This window comes from Rhododendron vialii, chromosome 11a, assembly GCF_030253575.1.
Source record: "Rhododendron vialii isolate Sample 1 chromosome 11a, ASM3025357v1".
NCBI classification, from domain to species: Eukaryota; Viridiplantae; Streptophyta; class Magnoliopsida; order Ericales; family Ericaceae; genus Rhododendron; species Rhododendron vialii.
The window spans coordinates 19,537,367-19,559,315 of NC_080567.1; the positions used below are offsets into that span (position 1 = coordinate 19,537,367).

A 21,949-nucleotide genomic window follows, 5' to 3' on the forward strand; every position below is an offset into this window, starting at 1 on the left:
CAATACATTAATCGAAACATTCAAGTTCTATATATATACAAAATCTCTCTAATAGAATTGCAACCTCAAGTCATTGCTCGAATTTACACACCATTGTGGGACTTTCAAATGCATGAAACCCACGTAAATGTGTCGTAGGAAGTAATAAGCAGGAGGTGGTGAGACCCACATACATGTGTGGGGGCTACGAAACAATCGATACAATATGACACAATGCAGATTAAAGACTCTTTCCAGCAAGGGGATAATGAATGAAACAAACGTCACAAAACCACTATATTTTCTGTCAAACAACCTGCCTAAAGGTTCTCTTATACTTGACAACAAACAACAGAAAGATGGTTTGAGGGGAATGCGTTTATACCATCAAAAAGCATAAAATTATGAAACTCGGATTCTCCAATTGACATAACACGAACCTCGTTTAGTAACCCGATACAAAGACTCATGCTACCTCTTGTATGTAGCGGTCATCAGATATGAACATTCATGTCAGCTCTTCACAACGACAAGCAGCACAGTCTCCTATGTTCCCATACATTATGCAAGGAAAAAAAAACCTGACACATCACTCGTATATACACGCTCTTCGATTGCAAAGCCATACCTCCAATGAAACCGGGTCAAGGCACATATATGGCGAGACACGTACATATATACATGTTCATGACGCAGGATCTGCTCCATCCAGCACATCCGCATTGCTACTGTCTTCAGCAGTGTTATTCAAGCGAAGCAGATGCGAAGTAGCCGATAAAATCTCATAGTTCTCACCACTTGAAGGTAAGTTTGGACCACTTGTGCTCTCAGCTTCAGGGAAAGGGGACAACGCACTTGGAGCTCTCTCATTTTCAGGCATCGAAGCAGATACCATAATTTGGTCACTCCCATTTTGGGGCAAAGCAGCAGATGCCACAGTGGTTGATGGTGGAGCAGCAGATGCCACAGTGGTTGATAGTGGAGTCGCAGTGCTTGATGGTGGAGCAGCAGATGCCACGGTGGTTGATGATGGAGCAGCAGATGCCATGGTGCTTGATAGTGGAGCAGCAGTGCTTGATGGTGGAGCAGCATCAGCTTCACTGCATTTACTCGTTCCATCTTTCTCGTCAACTACAATATCAGCATTATGAATGACAATCAGCAGCTACAGTTGATGCATTAACACTACGTCACTCCAATAGCCAAGAAAGGAAACAAAACAAAAAAGAAAGAAAGAAAGAGTGGATTCCATGAGCAAGAATCCAGTGGATTCGATTAAACCAGGACAGAGTACTGAAACAAGGGACCAGAAATATTGATAGTTCTAAGCCATCATTGTAGTTCTATTCAGAATAAGTTTTGCAAAACATTTTTAGAAACCGTTTTCGGATTCGGACACATTATAAACACATCGTGTTCATATCTTATTCACTTCTGACTGAATGATTTTTGAGAATTTGAAAAAAAACGCTCATTAATGCTTTCTCAATAGTGTGTTCCCCTTCAAAAAAAAAATTCGAAAACGAGCTTCGAGAACTTTCAACTAGCCAAGTTTTTGAAAAGTGGGAGCGAACTGATTCGGAAAAATGATAAAATAGGGCCTTAAAACACATAAACATATAGGTGGTGAAAGTGGGAGGAAGGAAAAACTACAATCTGGAAAGGTTTAAAGTTTTATAATACAGCAGTTTTCCCAAGTTACAGGTGTTTTGGCGTCTGAGGGCAGTGCAAGTGAATAGAAAATAAGCAACATCAGAAACATGAAAAAATGAAGACCAAAAGAAGTAAGACAAAGTAGACCTCTATGAGAAGTGACGGCAGCAGGCGTACTTGTATTGGAGGGCCCTGATGAGCTTCCAGATCCCTTTTTGAGCTTCGACTGCAATATAAGACCATGATCCAAAAGATATATTAGTTCTATAAAGTCGTAAATACCCTATATGCGCTACTGTAAATTATGTGATCATCCAAGACTGTCCCTATATGTGCTAATGTAAAAGGACCATGGCCAAAGTTTGTGTTGGTTGCTTCCGCACACACCGAAACCAAAATTATGTCAATCACAGAAGCAGCCAAACGTGAGAGCAAACATTGAAGGAGAAGCATTTCTTGGTGCTGATCGCATCTGAGGTGGTAATGGTAGAAAAACTCCTCTTTTTCTTAAATTGAAGCAATAACTGATAATATGGAGCATTTGGAGAAGAGAAGCACCAGCACAGAACTTTTCCAACTTTTATGTGTTTCTATAAAAACAGACCAGTAAATGACCTTTGGGTTCATTTAGAGTTCAACTCATTTTGGCATGTCAACCAAAGACCTCTACAAACAAAATTGGATCAAATACCTTGGCATGTTCTTCACAATACTTTGTAACAGCTGAGATGTTTGCATAACGGCCATGCAAAAGTGCATAGGCCCACAAAAGAAGCTTACGCGGAATGCTTAGGTCAAGAAGGTGGACTCCATCAATGCCTGGATAGAAGTGTCCTGCTGCTTCTAATTGAGATGGCACCGTGTACAGGTTGAAACCTGGCGGAAGCATCCCACAGGATGTGTCCCTACAGAAGTTGAAAGAACATCTAAGGATTGTAGCAGCAGTGTCCAAATCTTGCACTGAAGCTTTCTTGATTAGGACATTCTTGACCTTAGACAACAACGGGTCCCATTTTATTTCAAGGTCTTTCAAATGGTTTGGGTCCTCAAGCGAAGAATTCCACAATTCTTTTGTAAGTATATCAACACACAGCAGTTGGCTACTCTCTGAACACATATCTGATTGATTAGGAACCTGAATCTCACTTGTGACGCCAGAAGTTAACGGCGTGATCAAGGTCAGGCTAATTACAAGTGACCGATACCAGGCAACAGAGATGTGCTTATATACTTTGGCACAGTCACCAGTCGATAACTTTGAGTTCTTCAAACGCTTCCGTATCTTTTCGCTTATTCCTTCAAGTACTTCCACCCTGACATTACTCTCCAACAGTTGAATATATTGGTGGAGATATCTGCAAAAAGGAATCAAAATGTTAACCTTTGTACAACGAGGGCAGGGGCCTATTTCCTTCATGTAGATCAGTGTTGGAATCAACACTGATCTAAACAGCCTATTTCCTAAAGATAGAAACAGCCCAAGGTATGATTCGTTGAATCAACACATTAGCCAACTCAGAACACTAGAACTTTTAAGTGCCAGAACTTCTAGGAATTTGAGACTTCAAAATTATATGTGATAATCCAGCCACAAAAACTTCAGTGAATACTTTCATACATAAATGCGTATTGAGGCAATGAACTGAAAGGAAGAGACATACATAGGTTGTGTCTAAGATTTTCAGTTCATAATAAGTAACATGGCGATGATCACTTCAATTTTTTTCAGACTTCTTATGTTTCGGAGAAAAGTATATTTGATAAGTTTTCCATGATCACTCACCCAGATAAGCTGCTCTCAGATAATTCTGAGCTGCTGATATCGGTCAAGTAGCATATATCTGACCATAAGTTCATCTGCTCCACGAACAAGGAGAAAATTTTCTCCAAAAGATGCTCAGGGCAGCTTGCAGCTCCAGAGCCAACATTACCAGCTTGATGCATGGATGAAATTAGGGCCTTAACATACCTCCCGAGAGCTACTGGAACAAGATCTTCAAGGCACAAGGAGAACTGGATACATAATTATATTAGAAATCAGGTGATAACATCATGTGTAGGCAGTTCTTTTGGCCAAAAAGTAAAAAGTTCCAAAAAGTTGTGAGCTCCTGTGTTCATGGAAAACAATGGACTACCAAAATTCCACCAAAAAGGGACAAGCAACTTGCTCTGACATTTTTACCCTCATTACCATCTCGTCTCATACCGACATGGAACCACTTTCTAGTTTGTCTCTCCAATTTTATTTTGGTGCCTCTAATCTTCTATTCTAAACCTACAAAACCTCTCACACTGAAGACCCCCTCATTCTCTCTCTTTGGCTAAAGCCCTTGAACATGTGCCTCAAGAAAGTGCAGGGAATTTTTGGTCCAAAAGGGGTACTCAGTAACAAAATTGCATGTGTTGTCAAAAAAGGCTGCCTGAAGAAGCAAAATAGCATAAGTTGAAGGGAAAAAATGTCAGAGCAGCTAAACTTGTCGTTGCACCAACAAAGGTGTCGTAGCATTTGGCCACCCAAAAAAATAAGAGCAAATAATAAGGAAATCCCCTCAATAAAGGATCTCTTCAACAAGAAAGGTAACTTAAGCATGGGAAATTACTGCAGAAGAAAAAGACCTAAACCTAGAAGGAACAAAAAATGACGCTAAGATTTCTACAGATCCACTTCCTAGCACAGCGAAGAGCCATGATTTCCCCATATTAGACAGTTGCCACTATCAGTACCTCTACGACATACATGGAATCAAGCACTTGACACTGACATTCAGTCTCCCTACAATGTGTAATCAAGCAAATGATTAACATGAAAAATTCGGCTGTACCCTCTTATCTGCTCGAAGAGAGATGTAAGCACGATCAAGAGTACAGATGTCTCCGGTCTCCTCCAATAGTTTCCAATAGAACAGAATGTACTTCCGGATGCAAGTGATAAATTTGCGTGAGCTTTCTGGTAAGTGCACTTCAAGGACCTTTTTGCTACCAGAAGCACTTGGTGGTTTGCGCCTGAAAGTGGATGAGGAAAGGTGTCAACTGGCTTTTGAATTTAGTGCAAAAAAAAAATTCAATTAAAAGTTCTGTAATCCCTTTTATTTTTGTTTTTCCCCCTTTATTCTGGATAGAAAATGTTTTTTGAACCCAGCATACCTCAAGAATTAGTTACATCTAGAGCCAAAACACAAATTGTTACTGCCTTACTGGGTACTCATTCAAAGCATTAAGAATTATTTTGCACAAGGCCTAATCATGGTAAATCAGCTTATTCATCTTTGTAAAGATGCGGTCAAGAAGGGTGAGATATACTTGTCTAACACACATGGACTCGGGCATGCCGCATGGGCATCTGATGTGGGGGTATGTTCAAGCGTCGAACCTCCCTAAACCATAAATATTAGATAGCCGGACAATGAATCCAAATATCTGGTACATGAGAAAAGACATGTCTTGTACGTTTAAATATGTTTTGTGGTTCCTGGTACTATGACAAGATTTTTTGCTATTACTAAGGAACAGATAAATTAAAATTACGGGGGAAAAAAAAGAAGAGCATTCCATCTCCCATCCGTGGAAGAGGTCTTTTTAATATGAATTGTGAGCCTCTCTTTCTTCAAAATAGTAAACAAAAAGAGGATAACGCTGTCTAGTTTGAGTACCAGGGTTGCGCAAATATTTCATCTCCTTGAGTAATCTTATCTGGTGGCCAATCAAAAAAAAAAAAAAGTAATCTTTTCTGGTGGTCATGTTTATACTGGGGGATAGAAGAGTCGATGTAATACGGCTAATTACTAACATAAGTTGGATCTTTTTAAACCGAAACAATAATAGCTCAATTAGGTCATAACAGTGGCTTCCATTGTTACTTCAATTACCCAACCATGTGACTTCACTGTTTCCTTTAAATTATTTCATGGAGCCAAACATAAAACAAAATCATGTGGGGAACAAATGTGCTACAAAAATAGTTCGAAGGAAAACGTTAATATGAGAGTTGTACCTTCCCTTTTTGACTGAACTATCAATCTCCCACATGTTAATTGTAAAGGAAGAGCGAGAGGACTTAAAGCAAAAGGAAAGTTCATCCTTTGCCCTCTCCAAATCCCCACTCTCACCCCTTCTGTAAAACCCTTGGGCAAGCATATATCTCGCCTTATGAAAATGTTTGAGATCTCCTTCCACGCAAGTTTCAAGTGCAGAAAGGCAATCTCTGTAGAGCATAGACCACACCTCTTCCAATAGATGTGAATCTACTAGCTTTGCATCCTCTGGATTAGCTTGAATGCTTTTATCCTCAACATCCATATGCAAATCTGGGATTTCAGGACCCATTTTGTTAAATATATTCATGACATTCTCCTTTGTTGGTTGACTAGAGGAATATTCTGCAACAACCTGAGGTAGACACAAGAATCATGAAGACAAGGAAACTCTCCTATATTTCTTGTGCAAGTGTATAAATATGGTCTACAGTAATGGATATATTTGTTTGGACTGAAAATATATTTTGCAAAATATTTTCCTAATTTCCTGTGTTTGGTTGTGCGTAACTAGAGGAAAAGGTTTTCATTGTAAACCAATCTGCAGCAAAAACCGTAAAATGATTAACTCAACGAATTTCAGTAAGTTGTTTTATAAACATCCATCACGTCGTCTCATCACTTCTTCATCTCTCCGTACCACAACCAGGGATTGCACTGCTCTTTACAGAAGCCAGTCTCGTCGATCCACTTTGAAGAGAAATCATGATGCATACAATGACAAGATAGAAAGAACCAAGTAGAGAGACTGAATAATCCATGAGTGTAGAATATCAGGTGAGTCCCAGTTGAGATTTTGGAGGAAACTAAAAATATAAAGAATTCAGATGTGGCAGTCCCATTAGAGATTATTATTTCCAGAAAATATTTTTTCCAAGCAAAAAAAAAAAGGCCAGAAAACAAAAGAATGTAAACTATTTTCATGTGAAGGTTTTACTTGCATCAAAAGAAACGGAGCCTAAAGGTAAAAAAAGTCACGATGAAGAAATAATAATTCAATTATGCACCAGAGTGTAGTGTGCATTTAGTCATTATGAGTTTTGTATCTCTTCCTGCATGACTAGGCAGATAAGCATATTAAATAATAGATATCTTTCCTCTGCCAGTGCAATTTAAACACAACGAGATAAGAATAAATGCACATTTACACTGAATGCAATTTAGCGAAAAGTTAAAAAAAAAATTAAAACAAAGAAAAGTTCCACACTAGGACTACCTTCAGAGCCTCTCTATTTTGTTTACCGCATGTACAAAGTAATTTCAAGCGTGAGGCATGCATCCTGTAGACAGCATCTACAGCTGATGGATTCAACTCAATAGCTTTATCATAATACGAAAAGGATTCCTTGTTTGAGTATCCAAGCTTTTCACAGAGTTTACCCGTATAGAATGCGTGAGACCAATCTTCCCTGCAAGAAAAAAAAGTAACTCTGAATATTGTTGCTTCATTTCAATAGATGAAAATCGAAAACTTAACAGAACAGGAAATGGGAGAAGCAGATATACTTGTGGGCAAAAGCCTTCTTAAAATGTCTCATGGAGTTATGACAAAACATCATCCATGCTGCATCCTTTGAGGGTACAACAGATCTTTGATCATAGAACGGAACCACGTTTTGAAGGCCATCATAGTACACTAATGCCAATAATTCATGTATCTCACCCTGCAAGCAAACAAAAAGTATTTAACTGCTGACAACCTTCACCTTAGGATAAAAAAAAAAACCAAGATGAAACCAACTTTCATCTTAGCATCCAAGATTAACACGATTTCCACAAGAAGCTACTGGTGCTTGCAAGTGCACAATCCAACACAAGATACACCCACACTTGGGAGATTTTCTGCGTCAAAAAAATTTATCAGAATGGCCTAACCATTGGATTCAATGTCCATTCAAATGGTTACCCATCCAAACAATCGTCACATGGCATCTAACTTATCTGGTATGAGGAGGGACATGGGTGCCCCATGTCTTTAACTGAGTTACTGAGGTACCACAGGGGTAGGCTTCTATATATTGTGTAGTGGGCTGGATTGTGGGCTCTAACTTTTGGAAACTCCAGTCGGTCCGGGCAGCCATCATCCATCCGGCCGACCAGGCCGCTCCGCCTGTTCGGTCTGGGAAGCCATCATCCGTCCAGTTGACCAGGCTGCTCTGCCCCTTCAGTTCGGCCAGCTATCATCCGTCCGCCCAACCAGGCCGCTCGGTCCTTAGCTGCAGGAACCTTCAACTATGCCCACGTCTCTTCGACGGAAACGCGTTTCCGCGTTCCGTCGAAGGAAACTCCAAGAAACTCGTCCCAATGACGACGGGAACTCGTTCCTTACCTATACGGGAACTTACACCCAAAAAATGGTTGAGAGACTTACGTTTCAAGCTACAATTGGTACCTTTAAAGTTGTTTTGTTCTTGTTGGTGTGCACATCTGATATTAACCTTCTAGAGTCATACTAATGCCTTTAACTTTTACGCCTACTTAACATGCACAAGAGCTCTATTGTGTAATCATGTGCTACAATAAAAATGTTGAAATGTAACTAGAAACTTATAATTTTAATAGTAATATTTTATGTGGTAGAATAATATTTTTATATTGACATTTAACAATATAAAATCCCAATATATATTTATAATTTTAATAATTTTTCCTAACCGCACCCAATGGCGCTCCCACACTTCTTTGATCACCCGCTCCCCCGACCCCACCCCCGCTCCCGCTCCCGCTCCCGTCCCCGCTTTGTGTAACTAAGGCTCGGTCAGGCCGGCCAGCCATGTGCCGGTTGGCTGACCAGGCCGCTCCGCCTGTTCGGTTCGGGCAGCCATCATCCGTCCGACCGACCAGGCCGCTCTGCCAGTTCGGTCCGGGCAGCCGTCATCTGTCCGGTCGACCAGGCCACTCCGGACCGAACGTCCGATCAACCAAGCCGCTCCGCCAATTCGGTCCGGCCAACCATCGTCCGTCTGGCTGGCCAACCAAGCCGCTTTGCCCGTCGGTCCGAGCAGCCATCATCCAACCGGGCCGCTCCGCCCGTCAACTCTTGAACGGTCAAGGCAATCGCATGCTAAGCGACAACCATACAGTCCAGCCACGTGGTGTGGTCCCCTTGTCGTATGACAGCTTTATGCTTTGTAATAGTCAGGTCACAACCATAAATTGCAGGGGGATCAGAGGCTCGCCGATATGGAGCAATTAATTTGGTCTGGTCATGTAGTACCAATATGGTCTGGCCATGTGGCGCGGTCGTACACATTACACCTTGGCCACCAAGACAGGTATTCTCCTTTAAATACTACTAGGATAAACTCTAAGAGGTATGCTCAAATGTCGAACGACTAGGTTCACGTGCTTCGAAGGGCTCAGATGTTAGCATGTACATCAAACGACTCTTATTGTGTCCAAAGTTCTCCTCGGAAAGTTGTCGTCGTGTCGGGAGATTTGTTTTGCTAGCTTTCTCTAGGAAAAAAAAGGTTCTTTTCTCGTGCTTCATCTCTGTCATCACACTCTTTCTCTCTCTAAAACCCCCTCTCCCTTTCTCTCTCCTAAACCATCCTCACACCAAATTCCCCCTTCCTCTATCCCCACCTCACCAACTCTCATCCATGGATTTACCATTTCTCCTTCCCCCTCTCTAATTAAATTCTCTCTTAAAAACCTTCCCAAAAACCCAACCCAATCTCTCTCCTCAAAAAACAAATTGAAGATCCCTTACTGCTCTGTCTGCCAAACCCGCTACGAGGACGACCGCTACCCGCTCCTCCTCCAATGCGGCCACGGTTTATGCAAGGACTGCCTCTCCACGATGTTCTTCGCCACGTGTGCCGACACCACCCTCCCCTACCCCGTTGTTGCCACATCACCCTCGTCGGTAACTCCGTCCAAGCCCTGAAAATGAACTACGCCATCCCCACCCTCATCCACTCCTAACTCCTCCTCCTCGGCCCCCGATGCCGATCTCACCAACAAAGATAACGAACCGAAGGAAGACGAGGAGGAGGAGCGGCGGCGATAGTGCAGCCGGAACAGGGCCTCGAGCAGCTTGAGGTATGCCTGGCCCTGAGAACTTAAGTGTTCACCCTCGCGGCATCTTCCACCAAATCACCCCTATTCGGTATGCCTGGCCTTGAGAACTTAAGTGTTCACCCTCGCAACATCTTACACCGAATCACCCCTATTTGGTACGCCTGGCCCTGAAAACTTAAGTGTTGACCCCTCGCGGCATCCAACACCGAATCACCCCTATTTGGTATGCCTGGCCCTGAGAACCTAAGTGTTCACCCTCGCAGCATCTTACACCGAATCACCCCTATTCGGTATGCCTGGCCTTGAGAACTTAAGTGTTCACTCTTGTGACATCTAACACCGAATCACCCCTATTCGGTATGCCTAGCCTTGAGAACTTAAGTGTTCACCCTTGCAACATCTTACACCGAATCACCCCTATTCGGTATGCCTGGCCCTGAGAACATAAGTGTTCACTCTTGCGGGCATCTAACACTGAATCACCCCTATTCGGTATGCCTAGCCCTCCATATATGTTGACACTCGACTCAGCTTTCTTCAAGTCAAGAGGATCTCTAATGAACACCAGCAAGGGCATCAATCATCCAAACTTTCCGTATATCTATAAAGATAATTTGGCTTAGGCCGAGAGTTCCATCAAGAGCTAACCCAAAGTAGGGGTTGAGTACATATATTGGGCAAACCTAAGAAGTCATACAAGCACTTCGGGACAGGTCTTGTTCTTCTTGGAGCTGTTTTAGATATATTCTCTAAAACGCTTGCCAAGTTAGGGCTGGGCGCATTGAAGTTTAGTCAGATTCTTCAACCTTTTTTACTGCCCAGGCTCGCCGATATCAAAAGACCATAGCAATAGTTCAAACTCTCTCCAATCACAAATAGCCATGTCACCCGACGAGACAACATTAGGACGTGCCATTGGGGTTTTGAGCCAACACGTGCGGCCCGCCCTCTAATAATAATACCAACCACCAAAAGGATGACGCGTCGAGCATCGCCAGCACGATCTAAGGCTATCAATATAGAACTGGAACAACGCAGGCCACCAACCAAAAGACATTGATCAACCCCTCGCTTTGTCACAATAGACTAGACCCAGGAGTTAAGGGGCTATTATAGCGGGCCGGATTGCAGGCTCTAATTTTTGGAAAGTCTAGGTCCGGGAATCCATCATCCGTCCGACCGACTAGGCCGCTCCGCTCGTTTGGTCCGGGCAGCCATCATCCGTTCGGCCGACCAGGTTGCTCTGCCCATTCAGTCCGGGAAGCCATCGTCCGTCCGGCCGACCAGGCCGCTCCGCCCGTTCAGTCCGACCAGCCATCATCCGTCTGGCCGACCAGGCAGCTCCGCCTGTTCAATCTGGCCAGCCATTGTCTGTCATTCAGTCCGGTCAACCATCATCCGTCCGACCGACTAGGCCGCTCCACCCGTTCGGTCTGGGCAGCCATCATCCGTCCGGCCGACCGGGCCGCTCCGCCCATGAACTCCTGAATGGTCAGGGCGGTCGCATGCTAAGCGACAACCGTACGGTCAAGCCACGTGGTGTGGGTCCTTGTCGTACAACAGCTTTATGCTCTGTAATGGTCAGGTCACAGTCACAAACTGCAGTGGGATCAGAGGCACGCCAATACGGAGCAATTAATTTGGTTTGGCCATGTAGCACCAATATGATCTTGCCAGGTGGCGTGGTCGTACACATTACACCTTGGCCACGTTCTCCTATAAATACTACCAGGATAAACTCTAAGGGGTATGCTCTCTTCTCCTACTAAGTTCAATTTCCCTTCTCTGTACTGGAACTAACTTAGTCATCGAAGTGCCCGCCGGCTGCTTCCGGTCAGTAGGCACTAACCATGCGTTTCTTGTGCAGTGACAAGGAAAGAGAGAGGAGAGCTAGCAAGTCCATCCTAAGCCAAACAATCCATATCAAATGAGAGAAGTTTAGGAGTTTAGAGTGAACACCACCCCACCCCACATATTGCGATATTAAATGTACTTCATCCAAACAAGAAACATGCAATAGCACAATGTATAATCTTTCAGCTTATTCTTGTACGAAAAATTCCAGGAGGGTTATGTGCATTCTTCTTGTCACGCACTGTTTATACCAACCCTTCACTCTAGTTGATTTTTTCCCTAGTTACTTTATAACTTTTTCCTTTAAGGGAAAGCTTTGGAATAGCTTAGGATTGCTAGTCATCGATGGAACGAAGATGTAGCACATTTCCGAACATGCATTCTAACGCAGAAATTGCTAGGGTGCTAGGGTTTTCTGGAAACACAACATCAGATGACCGACATGTGTAATTACCCAAACAGCATACCATCACATGCCTTGGTGGACCTGTATATTGAAATTGTTTGCCGTTGCATTTGTATTCTTCAATTTACAAACCATGTCTAGTCAACTATATACTACTAAACCAACATCAATCTGGGTAGAACCTGTTGAACTGGTGTCTTTGCCAAAGCTGAAGTCATCAATAGACAGCGCCGACTTCTCCTACGACTTGTCTCTACTCTTTGAGGCAAAGTAGCATTCTTTCTCCATCCTGCAACATTTATCTGCTTACTACCATCATTTAGCAGTAAATCCACCTCCTGAATACATAGAACCAAGGCAAAGAGGAATGAAGAATATCAGACATCTAAACCGGGGGCATTCTGAAACTACGAAAGAATAAGGTTTTCTCTCTTCCATTTTTCAACATCATTCAAGATGAGAAAGGTAATAAACAGCAACTTCACCTCATCATAAATGTTGGCAAGTCGTTGCCAACTCTCAAAGCGTAAAGGATTGTAGAGCAAATCATATTTGAAGAGGTTTGCATTGTGCTCTATGAATTCTTCCCCTTCCTTGGTTATTACAAACCCAGCCCATTTATCAGTTGCACTTGTTTCCTCAGACTGTGCAAGGTGGTAATACAAGTTGCAATAAACCTCCAAATATGGGTCAGAACTGCAATCAGTTGACACCAGAAAAAACAGATAGTCCGTTCTCAGTACTAAAAGTCCATGTACTCAAGGATCCATTTGAAGCAAAATGTAATTCAAATCAGACGTAAACATTGCAATCTGTAGATGAATACCTCCCTAGTGATGATGCCTTAGATTGTTTGATGCTTTCCCCATTGGGAAATATTATCTTCATAATAGAATCAAAAAACCCATCGGACCCAGCTTGCTCTGAGAGTTTATCCTCACACAGATGTGAATCATCTAAGAATTTATCAATGGCATTTCCAGCCAAAACATCATCTGGTGGTTGTGGAAAGTGCTTGCGTATGGCTCTTAATACCCTCCGGAGCTTTATCAGTCCAGTTCGCTGCAACACAAAAATACTTGCAGTCAAATGGAGGTCTGAAGGGCAATATGCCAATAACCAATGCATACCCTCTGCAAATAATTAAGTTTAATAGACACGGAAAATACAATGAAACTGGAAAAATGAGCAATAATGGAACAGAAAATCCACTAACAGATGAAGCCTTTGCATACGGCAGTATATACTGGAAAACATCGGCACACTGTTCCTTTGTCTGATAATCACCACGACTACTATTTTTGTGTAGCACTACATCGTCTTCATATGATGAATCTGATCTTAGATTCAGTCCGTACAAACAAAAAAAACATTGGTCCAAGGCACTATCAATTCCTGACTCAAGTTCCTCCCTCTCATCTTCAATTAGTTCACCACCCAATTCATTAAATTGACTGCTTGCTTTTTCTTCTTTATCCATATCAGACTGATCCATGGCAAAATTCCCCGCAGCTGTAGCAACATTTGCTGCATCTGATGATGATATATCTACAGATGACTTGTCATGATTATTGTGGGGAAGCTGGTCTTCACGTTGCATTGTTCCCAGTCCCTTGTCGGAAGAATTGTTAAGGTTTGACTTAAGCTTCATATCCAAAGACAATAAATGCTTTATTGCACGTTTAAGAAATGTCCCCTCCTCCACTTCACCATCTCCGTTTGCGCAACAAAGCCCACACTCAGCGAGCAAGTCATGCATCGCCACGATCAATTCAATCTGAGATAATACATCCATGAAACTAAGTGTTAAAAGAATGAAGCAACGCATTAAGTTCGCAGCATGTTTCATATTCAATTGGTACAACTCACTTGAGTTTTGATAGGGACATTGGGGTTCAGATGTTGAAGCTTCCAGAAAGCAATGGCTGCATCAATAAAGCAGCATCTTTGGCTCTGTTCAATTTGATCTGAAACTGCAGACACAGAAGACTTCTTTGAAAAGTAAATGTTTGCAATGTTGCACATGAGAGCAAGCAGCAAAGACTGAATATCACCAGCGGTTCTCAGCATCATAAGATTCGCAACAAACACATTCTGCAAAATCAAAATAGTCATATGCTGCAATGGAAGAATAGCATTTGGAGCTTTTGAAAAGTGAACAAAAGAATAGACGATTAACTGAATAGTAAGTATTCACTGGCCTCAATGCACAATGAATCTCAAACTCCCTTTGTTTCAATGAAGATGTCCATCAATCACAATGCCTCCTCCCTCAATGCACTTTTGGAAAAATATAATATCCATGCCATTTTGAGGAAGTGATTTATCTCCGCTAATACACAATCAAGTAGAGGGTTCTCCTCTCTCTACTCAACTCCTTTATGAACAGCCTTTCAAAAGCAGCTTCTTCATATCTCAAAGTACTGTGATGTACAAATGCAACATGTTCGAAGTTGTGGAGGGAAATGGTGAAGAAGCATTTAGCTACAACATGCTTCATAAATACTCGATCAGGTGATTGGAACACAAGTAGAAACACCCTGAGAGTCCTTAGCTATTTTAACATGAGAGCTTCATTAGCTGTTTCAGCAATTCCATATTTTGGACACATTCAACCCAAAACCAAAAAAAGTCAGATAAAAAAAAAAACACAAAACAAAACCAATTGGAAGGTGGAGGGGCCCCTAAATTATACCAGACATGGGTGTCTAAGTGATGTGGGACATAAGACTTCAATAAGATGAGCAGCACCGCAAGCTAGGAAAAGAATTATCAGTTTACATTAGGTTCTATAGTTATGTGCTGATTGCCCAACGTAATCCAACATCATTAACTGAAATGTTCGAAATTCAGAGTTTTCATATATTTTGCCTACAACGATTGGAACGCATTTGTCTTATACAATTATAACTAACACGATTCTGTAAGTTCCTACGTGATGATGCTTCAACTAATGCGCTTTGCAAGCTGGGAAAAGAATCATCAGTTTACAGTAGGTGTTATAGTTAGTGGCTAGTTGCTCAAAGTTAACAAGCATCATTAATGGAGATGTCTGAAATTCAGAGTTTTCATATGTTTTACCAATAAAAACAAAAATACATTTTACCTTTAAAAACAATAACTAGCATGATCGTGTAAGCTAATACGCAAAGATATTTCACCTACTGTTCTTGGCACTCATAAAATTTATCCATCATGCAGCGATGTTGTGGACCCTAAATTCGCTAGAGTGACAACACTCACTAAACAATAATCTTGGATGCACTCAACAATGCATGAGCAATTCTTGAGCAAGAAATCAGCACCACTTGCTAGATCATGCTTCATAGACCCATGGGACAGAAGACGCGCATTGAATATTTGGAGTTTCTAGGCCTCTAACGTGATCACCTATTGAAACATCTGATAACTTCTGGGTTTTAGAGACTAATACTGAGATTTTACTCTTTATCTTGCAATAAGTACAAATTTTGAGTTCAAGTAATCAATTTATAGATGACCCCCACAAAAATTAAAAAATCAGTTCCCAAGTCTAAGTACCTCTAAACCAAATATGATTGAAATTTCTACAAAAATACAACTGTAGCATGATCTCATCACCATGGTTTTGATTAGAACTTTTTTTGTGTCCAATGGTCCGTCAGTGTTTTGGGATACATTTGAAAAGAAAGTAGATGAACAACGAGTAATATAAATATCAAGTTCTTGTAATATAAACTGGACTCACAGATTTTCCAGATGAATCGATGAAGTTCTTCATTTGGGAGGCACAGAGAGAGATTGCCCTCACTTCTTCTGCAACCAATTGATTCCAATGCTTGCTTGGGCTTTCATTTGCTTCTGTTTCACAAGCAGAAAGTGGTTTTAACTCCGACATCTTGTGAATTGATTTACGTGAAGCAAGACACTCATCCATGCCAGCAGCAACCAAGAGTATTTGCAGCTTTCTTCTGTGACAATTCAAAAACACCTCGGAGTCCATTGGTTTTGCCTTTTCACATGCTTTGATTAGGATATCTAATGCCTCTAATTCAACCGAAGCAACATCTTCCCCTTTGTTATCAGCAACGCATGATATACCAAGGTGAATGTCTTTCGTAGAAAAGAGAAGGGGAGCAAGCAAATCTACACACTCAAGATGCCTTTCTTTCTCAATCATCTCACTGATAGGCTTCTTCAATAAGAAATCAACCTCTAATAAATTAATTTCATGGAGAACTCTATCCACAGTTAACTCTTTACTATACTTGGAGTGTGGCAGGTGAAGAGACCCAAGAGGGTTGTCCATATGTTCTTTATTTGTCAAAAGTGACAAGGATATAGAGAATTCTTGTTGAGCCTTTGCCTTGTTTCCTTCCAGAATTGACAATCGCCCACTTAACCAATAAAAGCGAATCCAGAAGGAACATTTATCGGTCAACAGACAACTGGTTCCAACTGAAGTTTCTGGATTGCATTGAGAGATACCTGTCAAAGAGATAGTTTCATCCCCAAAGACACCACTTACGTGGAATGGATAATCTAAGGCTACAGATTCAATGATTTTACAAAGATGATAAGATGCCTCAGCCATGAGGTCGTCAGACGACCTAGAGTTGTCGGAAGAATGCGACCCAAATTCATAATACAGCTCTGCAAGAAAAAGACTACATTCGGGTGTTCTATCCCTTGCCCATTGCCTTGTCAATTTCTCCAACTCCAAAAACTTAGTAAAGGTGTCCCGGTATGAAATGGCTCTACTTGCTACCTCCTCTAAAAGCAAGTGACCCATGTGATAAGCACCATAGTTTTTCGAAGCTTCCCTGACAAATCTTGTGACGTCATCAGATTCAGTATCTTGTGCGTCAGGACAAGGTACTGAACAACTCGCAACATTATTGCTATCTTGATCTCCTTCTCCACCCAAAATAAAAGGTTCTAATAATTGAAATACAACTTTACCCAGATCCTTTCTGTTAGCAAAATCCAATTCTTCTTTACCTGGTTTACGGCTCCTGAGCCTTTCAAGACGACTACTCCGTCTCTCTTGAGGTTGTTCTTCATAGAAATTTGTTTCTTTTTCTCTAGAAATACTTGCTTTCTCAGGGGTACAATCATTGACGGACATGCTTTCACCAATTGAGATGACACTAGGTCCATTCCTGTCCATGCACCCCATAGAATTTTCTGGACAGTGTGTCAATTTTATATCTAATCTAATGTCACCAGATTTGTGTAATTTGTCAGACCCTTGTTCTGAAATGCATTCAGTCGGCGGATGTAAGATTCTCAACAGTGCATCAGCGAGGGATGTCCAGGAAGCTTCTGAAAGTTGCAATTCTATATTTTGGTTCAACTTTTTAGATGCAATACCCTCCTCTAGATTTTGGTCTCTTAATTTTCTCTTGTCCAAGAACTTAAGACGAACATGTTTGGGTTCCAGTTTGTCTATACCTCTTGGAGCAAATGGGATTGGTTCCGACTCTTCAATGGTATTTTTGACATGCAAAGCTCGAGAATGTGAAGGCCAATGCTTCAAAATTAATTCGGCAACAGAAAGAGAAGCAACCTCATCACCAATAGCAATTAATACTTCCAAGAGTTTTTCCATGCAATTCCCTGCATGCATTGTCCAAAAGGAAAGAACCTGACTTCCAGCACTTCGAATAAAGATGCTTGTTCAAGATTAACTAAAACCAAAAGGCTAAGAAAATGCTTACAGTTGTTTGGGCTGCAAAAGAGCCCCTGCTCAAATGCCCATCGGGAAGTACTCAATAAGCCCATAGAGCATGATAAGGTTCCGAGTTGATTCCAAACAACAGAGTCTTTGGCATCAATCTCTACAGCTTGAAGATAGCAGCATAAAGCATTCTCATGAAGGGCAGGACCTTGTTGAAGAAAAACAGTGGCAAGGTTCTTCAACGCCAAAAATCTGTTAAAAAAATAAAGTTGCAACCAATAAATGAAAACTCGGCATGTACCTATACCTAACATCTTACTTTATTGCCTTGCTACTGGCACGTCATATGGGAAATACAAAATAAGCCCATAGCTGTATTAATGTAAATGAGTTGTAGAGGCTACAGTTAAACGTGCGGAGAGAGAGAGATTAGACAAACCAATAATAGAAAAAAATTAAAGAGAATAATAGTTAAGAGGCTAAATTTAAACCTGAGCTGTAAAAGATGACCGTCACTTGCACTACTATCCACCTAAATACAACGATAAGCATCAGTAAGAAACCGCCGACTGCTTCAATAATTGCTTGTCAACTAGAGATCATTTGGAGAACAAATTACCTGAGCACTGGAGATAAGTGGATCTTTCAATACCAACTCTAATAGCTCGCGAGACTTTTCGTATTCCTTGGCTTGTAATTTAAGAAGTCCTTCATGATACAGTTGCGAGAGATGAAATTCCTGCATTGACCAGATGGAAAAGCACCACATAAGATATGAAAAAATATCCGAAATTGATCATTTCAAATTTAGCATGACATGTAATTACTATATGGAAAGTATGAGATAGCATCATGAAGTTTGCCAGGAACAAAAGAAAAGCAAGAGCATATAACACATTTAAAGGACATGACAAATTCTATTGTCTATAACCAGTAAACATTGTAAAGAATTAAATTCTATAGTTTATACCCATTGACACTTTTATTTAGCAGTGAAAATTTACTTTCTGCAACAGTTTTTCCTACCAGAACCAAATTTAAAATAGACCATAATTTAATGTTTTTGTGGGCTGAATTGGGGAAACTAGAGTGGATGTATTCAGGTAATATATCACCCATACCTTCATATGAACTTTTAAAAGAAAGATTATCACCTATTTTCTTGAATTTTTGGTTCTGTTAGACCAATATGTATAATCTAAGCAATTCAACAAGTAGATAATTTAGTAGTATTATTCCTTTTTATAGGCGTGGCTCTTGACAGAGGTCAATAGAGGAAAATAATTAATGCAGCCGACCCCAAGTGATTGGAATATAAGGCTCGGTTTGGTTTGGTTATTCCTTTTTATAGGCAACATAAATCAAACCCCTCTTTCAAATACCCTGCTCTTTAACTTTCTGGTTCCATAGGCTTCCCGGCAGCCAAAAGTACAGCATTTTATAATGTATATAATGTAATAGTGGACTGACTAGGGGTAACTAGCTGATAGAAGGTTGTCTTCAAGTAAGACGTCACCATTACTGCCTCATGACTTGTTGAACTATCAATAGCAAACACGCACACACACACCAAAAAAAAAAAACTTTTCACGGAAAAATTATCACCCATTCTCTTAAATTTCTGGATCTAATGGACAATTGTGAATAGTCCACCTAGGGCCGGCCAGCCACATGAAAATTTACATGAACAGGTCTAGTTTTGTTTTGTTTGGTTTTTTTTTTTTTGACAACATAGGAGGTATCCCCACACCCAAATGGGATGCGACTAATACAACTAGGGCAGGCCGCATGGAACCAACACCAACGGAAAGCAGTTAGAAGCAGCTAGGAGGGAGAACAGCTAGATGCGCCCATGAGGCTACCCACATGGACTTTCACCTCTCAACTGGTTGGCCTACACCCAAGAATCGAACTCAGACCTCCACGGTGGGAGCAAAACCCCTGGCCAGTGGAGACAACCCTTTTTGTGTAACATGGTTTAGTTGCATTACTTCAAAATCTTGGTAACATAACATTTAACACATGTTTCGAATACTCTTTTCTTTTCCAGTTTTCCTTACCGCATCGACAGGTTTCGCACCTTAGCGCAAAACGAGAAATGTATGACAACATACACCTATATACATATATATATATATATATATATATATATATATATATATATATATATATATATATTTACATATATATACACATATACACAAACGTGTTCATATGAACATAGAGAGAAGAAGATGGGGTGAGGGAGGGACATGCCTGGGCTTCTTTAGTTGGGGCTAAAGGTTCCCACTGGCCTTTCGCATCTGTATCGTTGATAGCCGCAATTGAGAACTGAAATCAAAGACAAAAAAAGAGAGAGTACGGAATCGAACCCATTACGGATCAGTGTCTCGTGGTGAAGTAATTGCGTAAAAATATGAATTCCATCCATTGAGGACGAACGGAAGAAGCTCGAAGATAATTACAGTGCGTACCATCGTTACAATCTGTCGGAGAGAGAGAGAGAGAGAGTGGATGCTCTTTAAAGTTTTCTCCCCCGGAAGTTCTGGTTTTTTGGGCGGGGTTAGAGGTTTTTGCTTCTGTATTTTTGAGTTTCGAGGGTTTGGGTATTTCTACAAATTGCCCACCACTCTCGCAAATTTCCAAAAATTAGGGCCTTCCTATTATTAGCAGGATGGATTCGGAATTTTAACTCAGGAAATGTATATTAAAAAAATATAAAGATATATTATATATTATAATATAAATAGTCATCTACTCTAAAAGAAAAAAAAATAACATAATAAAAATTATAATAAATGATATTTTTCATTTGCACAAAATAAAAACTATAGTAAATGACCTTTAGGTTAAGCTGTTTTAGGTTTTTTTTTTCGTTCTTTTTAGTTTTATCTTATAGAGTACTTTGGGGAAGAAAAAAAAATAAATTGTGGAGTTTTTTTCCTTAATTAGATCTCATCCTTTATATTTTTTTACTTTGGTCCATTGAATTTTGTTTTGGAATACTTCTTTGGGTTTCTTTTCTTGAAAAAAAAAATTAGAGAATTAATGACTAGTATATAGCAAAACATAATGAACAAAATCTAGCGGTAGTGGGTCTATATAAGTTAGGGATATTTTTTTTACATATAGTTATTGTATTTTCTAAAATTCTTGTCGTAGCCGCCGCCGCCACTAGTCCCTCTGGCTCCATCCTTGATTATTAGTCTTTTTTTTTTTTCTGATGCTCAAGGATGTCTGGGTCAATTTATATGCACAACAACTAATCCCATATTTGGTCGAGTTAAAGACAGGTCATCCACGTTAGGACTAAGGAATTCACAAGTAATTACGTTCTTACGACCTTACTTTAAGAATCGAACCCACAAACCAGCCGGACGAACTTTGGGGGATGTTCCTCTCATAGCTAATGGAGGTTTTGAGGTATCAATTCTTCTACCAGTACAAACACTCGTATTTACTCGGGGACTCCACACATACCGAAGGTTTAGCGTGTGTGGATCTCAACATGAATGTGAGTATATGTGTAAAAGTATTTTTGTGTAAGTGTAACGTCCTTAATTTCCGGGAACGTTAAATAGACAATTTCATTGAAAAACTAAATAGAGTCTGGCTCATTGTTACAAAAAGTACTTTCATTCAACAAAACAAGGGGGAAACTAGGGTTCTATCTACTACTCCGTTTGTTCCTCCATCCTGGCTAGCTCATCGGCTCCTCGACTTCCAAGGTGTAGAGTTCACTCTGTTCATTTATAAGATCTGACACATTATACCAGTGTCGCCACTAATATAATAAGTCAGGGTCACCAAAAGGTAACACCGTAAGCTACAAAAAGCTCAATAGAGTAACCTATACCCACTAATCCCTAACTTACGAACAAAAAATCATAAATTCAATAATTTCCACATGGTTCATACATTTTTGACAAAACAGTTAATAATAACATATCCACATTCATTATCCAAACTAACGTTGGTATCCATGATTTTTCGAGTTTCTCCTACGCGACTCCTCGTAGATCGTGTCACCATTTTCCACAATTCATAATCATATCAACATTTCCAAAATCGTAATTTTACACACCCAACCTCGGTTCCGCAGCGCCAGCCTCCCGAGTATCCTCACAATAGTTCCGCCGCGCCGGGTTTCCATTGGCACACAAAATTTGCATTGGCTCCTCTCCACGGATAACCAAGCTACTCACCCAACCTTGGTTCCGCCGCGCCGATCTCTCGAGTATCCTCACAATGGTTCCATCGCGCCGAGTTTTCATTGGCACACCCAAACACACACACACCACACAATGGGCTACCATGTTCGGCTACATTGCGATTTTCAAAACA

At 40.8% G+C, this 21,949-nt stretch overlaps 2 protein-coding genes across 3 annotated transcripts in view; one reads left to right on the forward strand and one right to left on the reverse strand.

Annotated features, from left to right (window-relative positions):
• Positions 1-21,949, forward strand: part of LOC131307342 (nuclear poly(A) polymerase 4) — a 93,727-nt gene that overhangs the window by 5,231 nt on the left and 66,547 nt on the right. The gene's annotated exons all lie outside the window — the stretch shown is intronic.
• LOC131307341 (calcineurin-binding protein 1) lies at positions 219-20,262 on the reverse strand. Of its 2 annotated transcripts, none has more exons than XM_058333807.1 (19): positions 20,080-20,262; positions 19,862-19,936; positions 18,225-18,344; positions 18,097-18,137; positions 17,646-17,857; positions 15,674-17,544; positions 13,816-14,040; positions 13,163-13,723; positions 12,773-13,008; positions 12,432-12,642; positions 12,129-12,284; positions 7,170-7,327; positions 6,880-7,072; positions 5,624-6,018; positions 4,455-4,635; positions 3,416-3,645; positions 2,324-2,987; positions 1,810-1,858; positions 219-1,110 (listed from the first exon to the last, which is right to left on the reverse strand). In XM_058333807.1, exons 1-19 carry the CDS (start codon positions 20,080-20,082, stop codon positions 665-667), a joined length of 6,027 nt encoding a protein of 2,008 aa, XP_058189790.1. In that variant the 5' UTR covers positions 20,083-20,262; the 3' UTR covers positions 219-664. The 2 variants fall into 2 exon arrangements, with proteins under 2 accessions (XP_058189790.1, XP_058189789.1); XM_058333806.1 differs by having other exon boundaries at positions 1,780-1,858.

Bases quoted from the DNA above. Each gene is read 5' to 3' on its own strand.
- LOC131307341 (XM_058333806.1), bottom strand. The intron at 7,328-12,128 runs GTTCTACCCAGA...GTTTGCTTGCAG, and splicing joins CAAAGACACCAGTTCAACAG to GGTGAGATACATGAATTATT. The intron at 2,988-3,415 runs GTGAGTGATCAT...TCCTTTTTGCAG, and splicing joins TCTGAGAGCAGCTTATCTGG to ATATCTCCACCAATATATTC.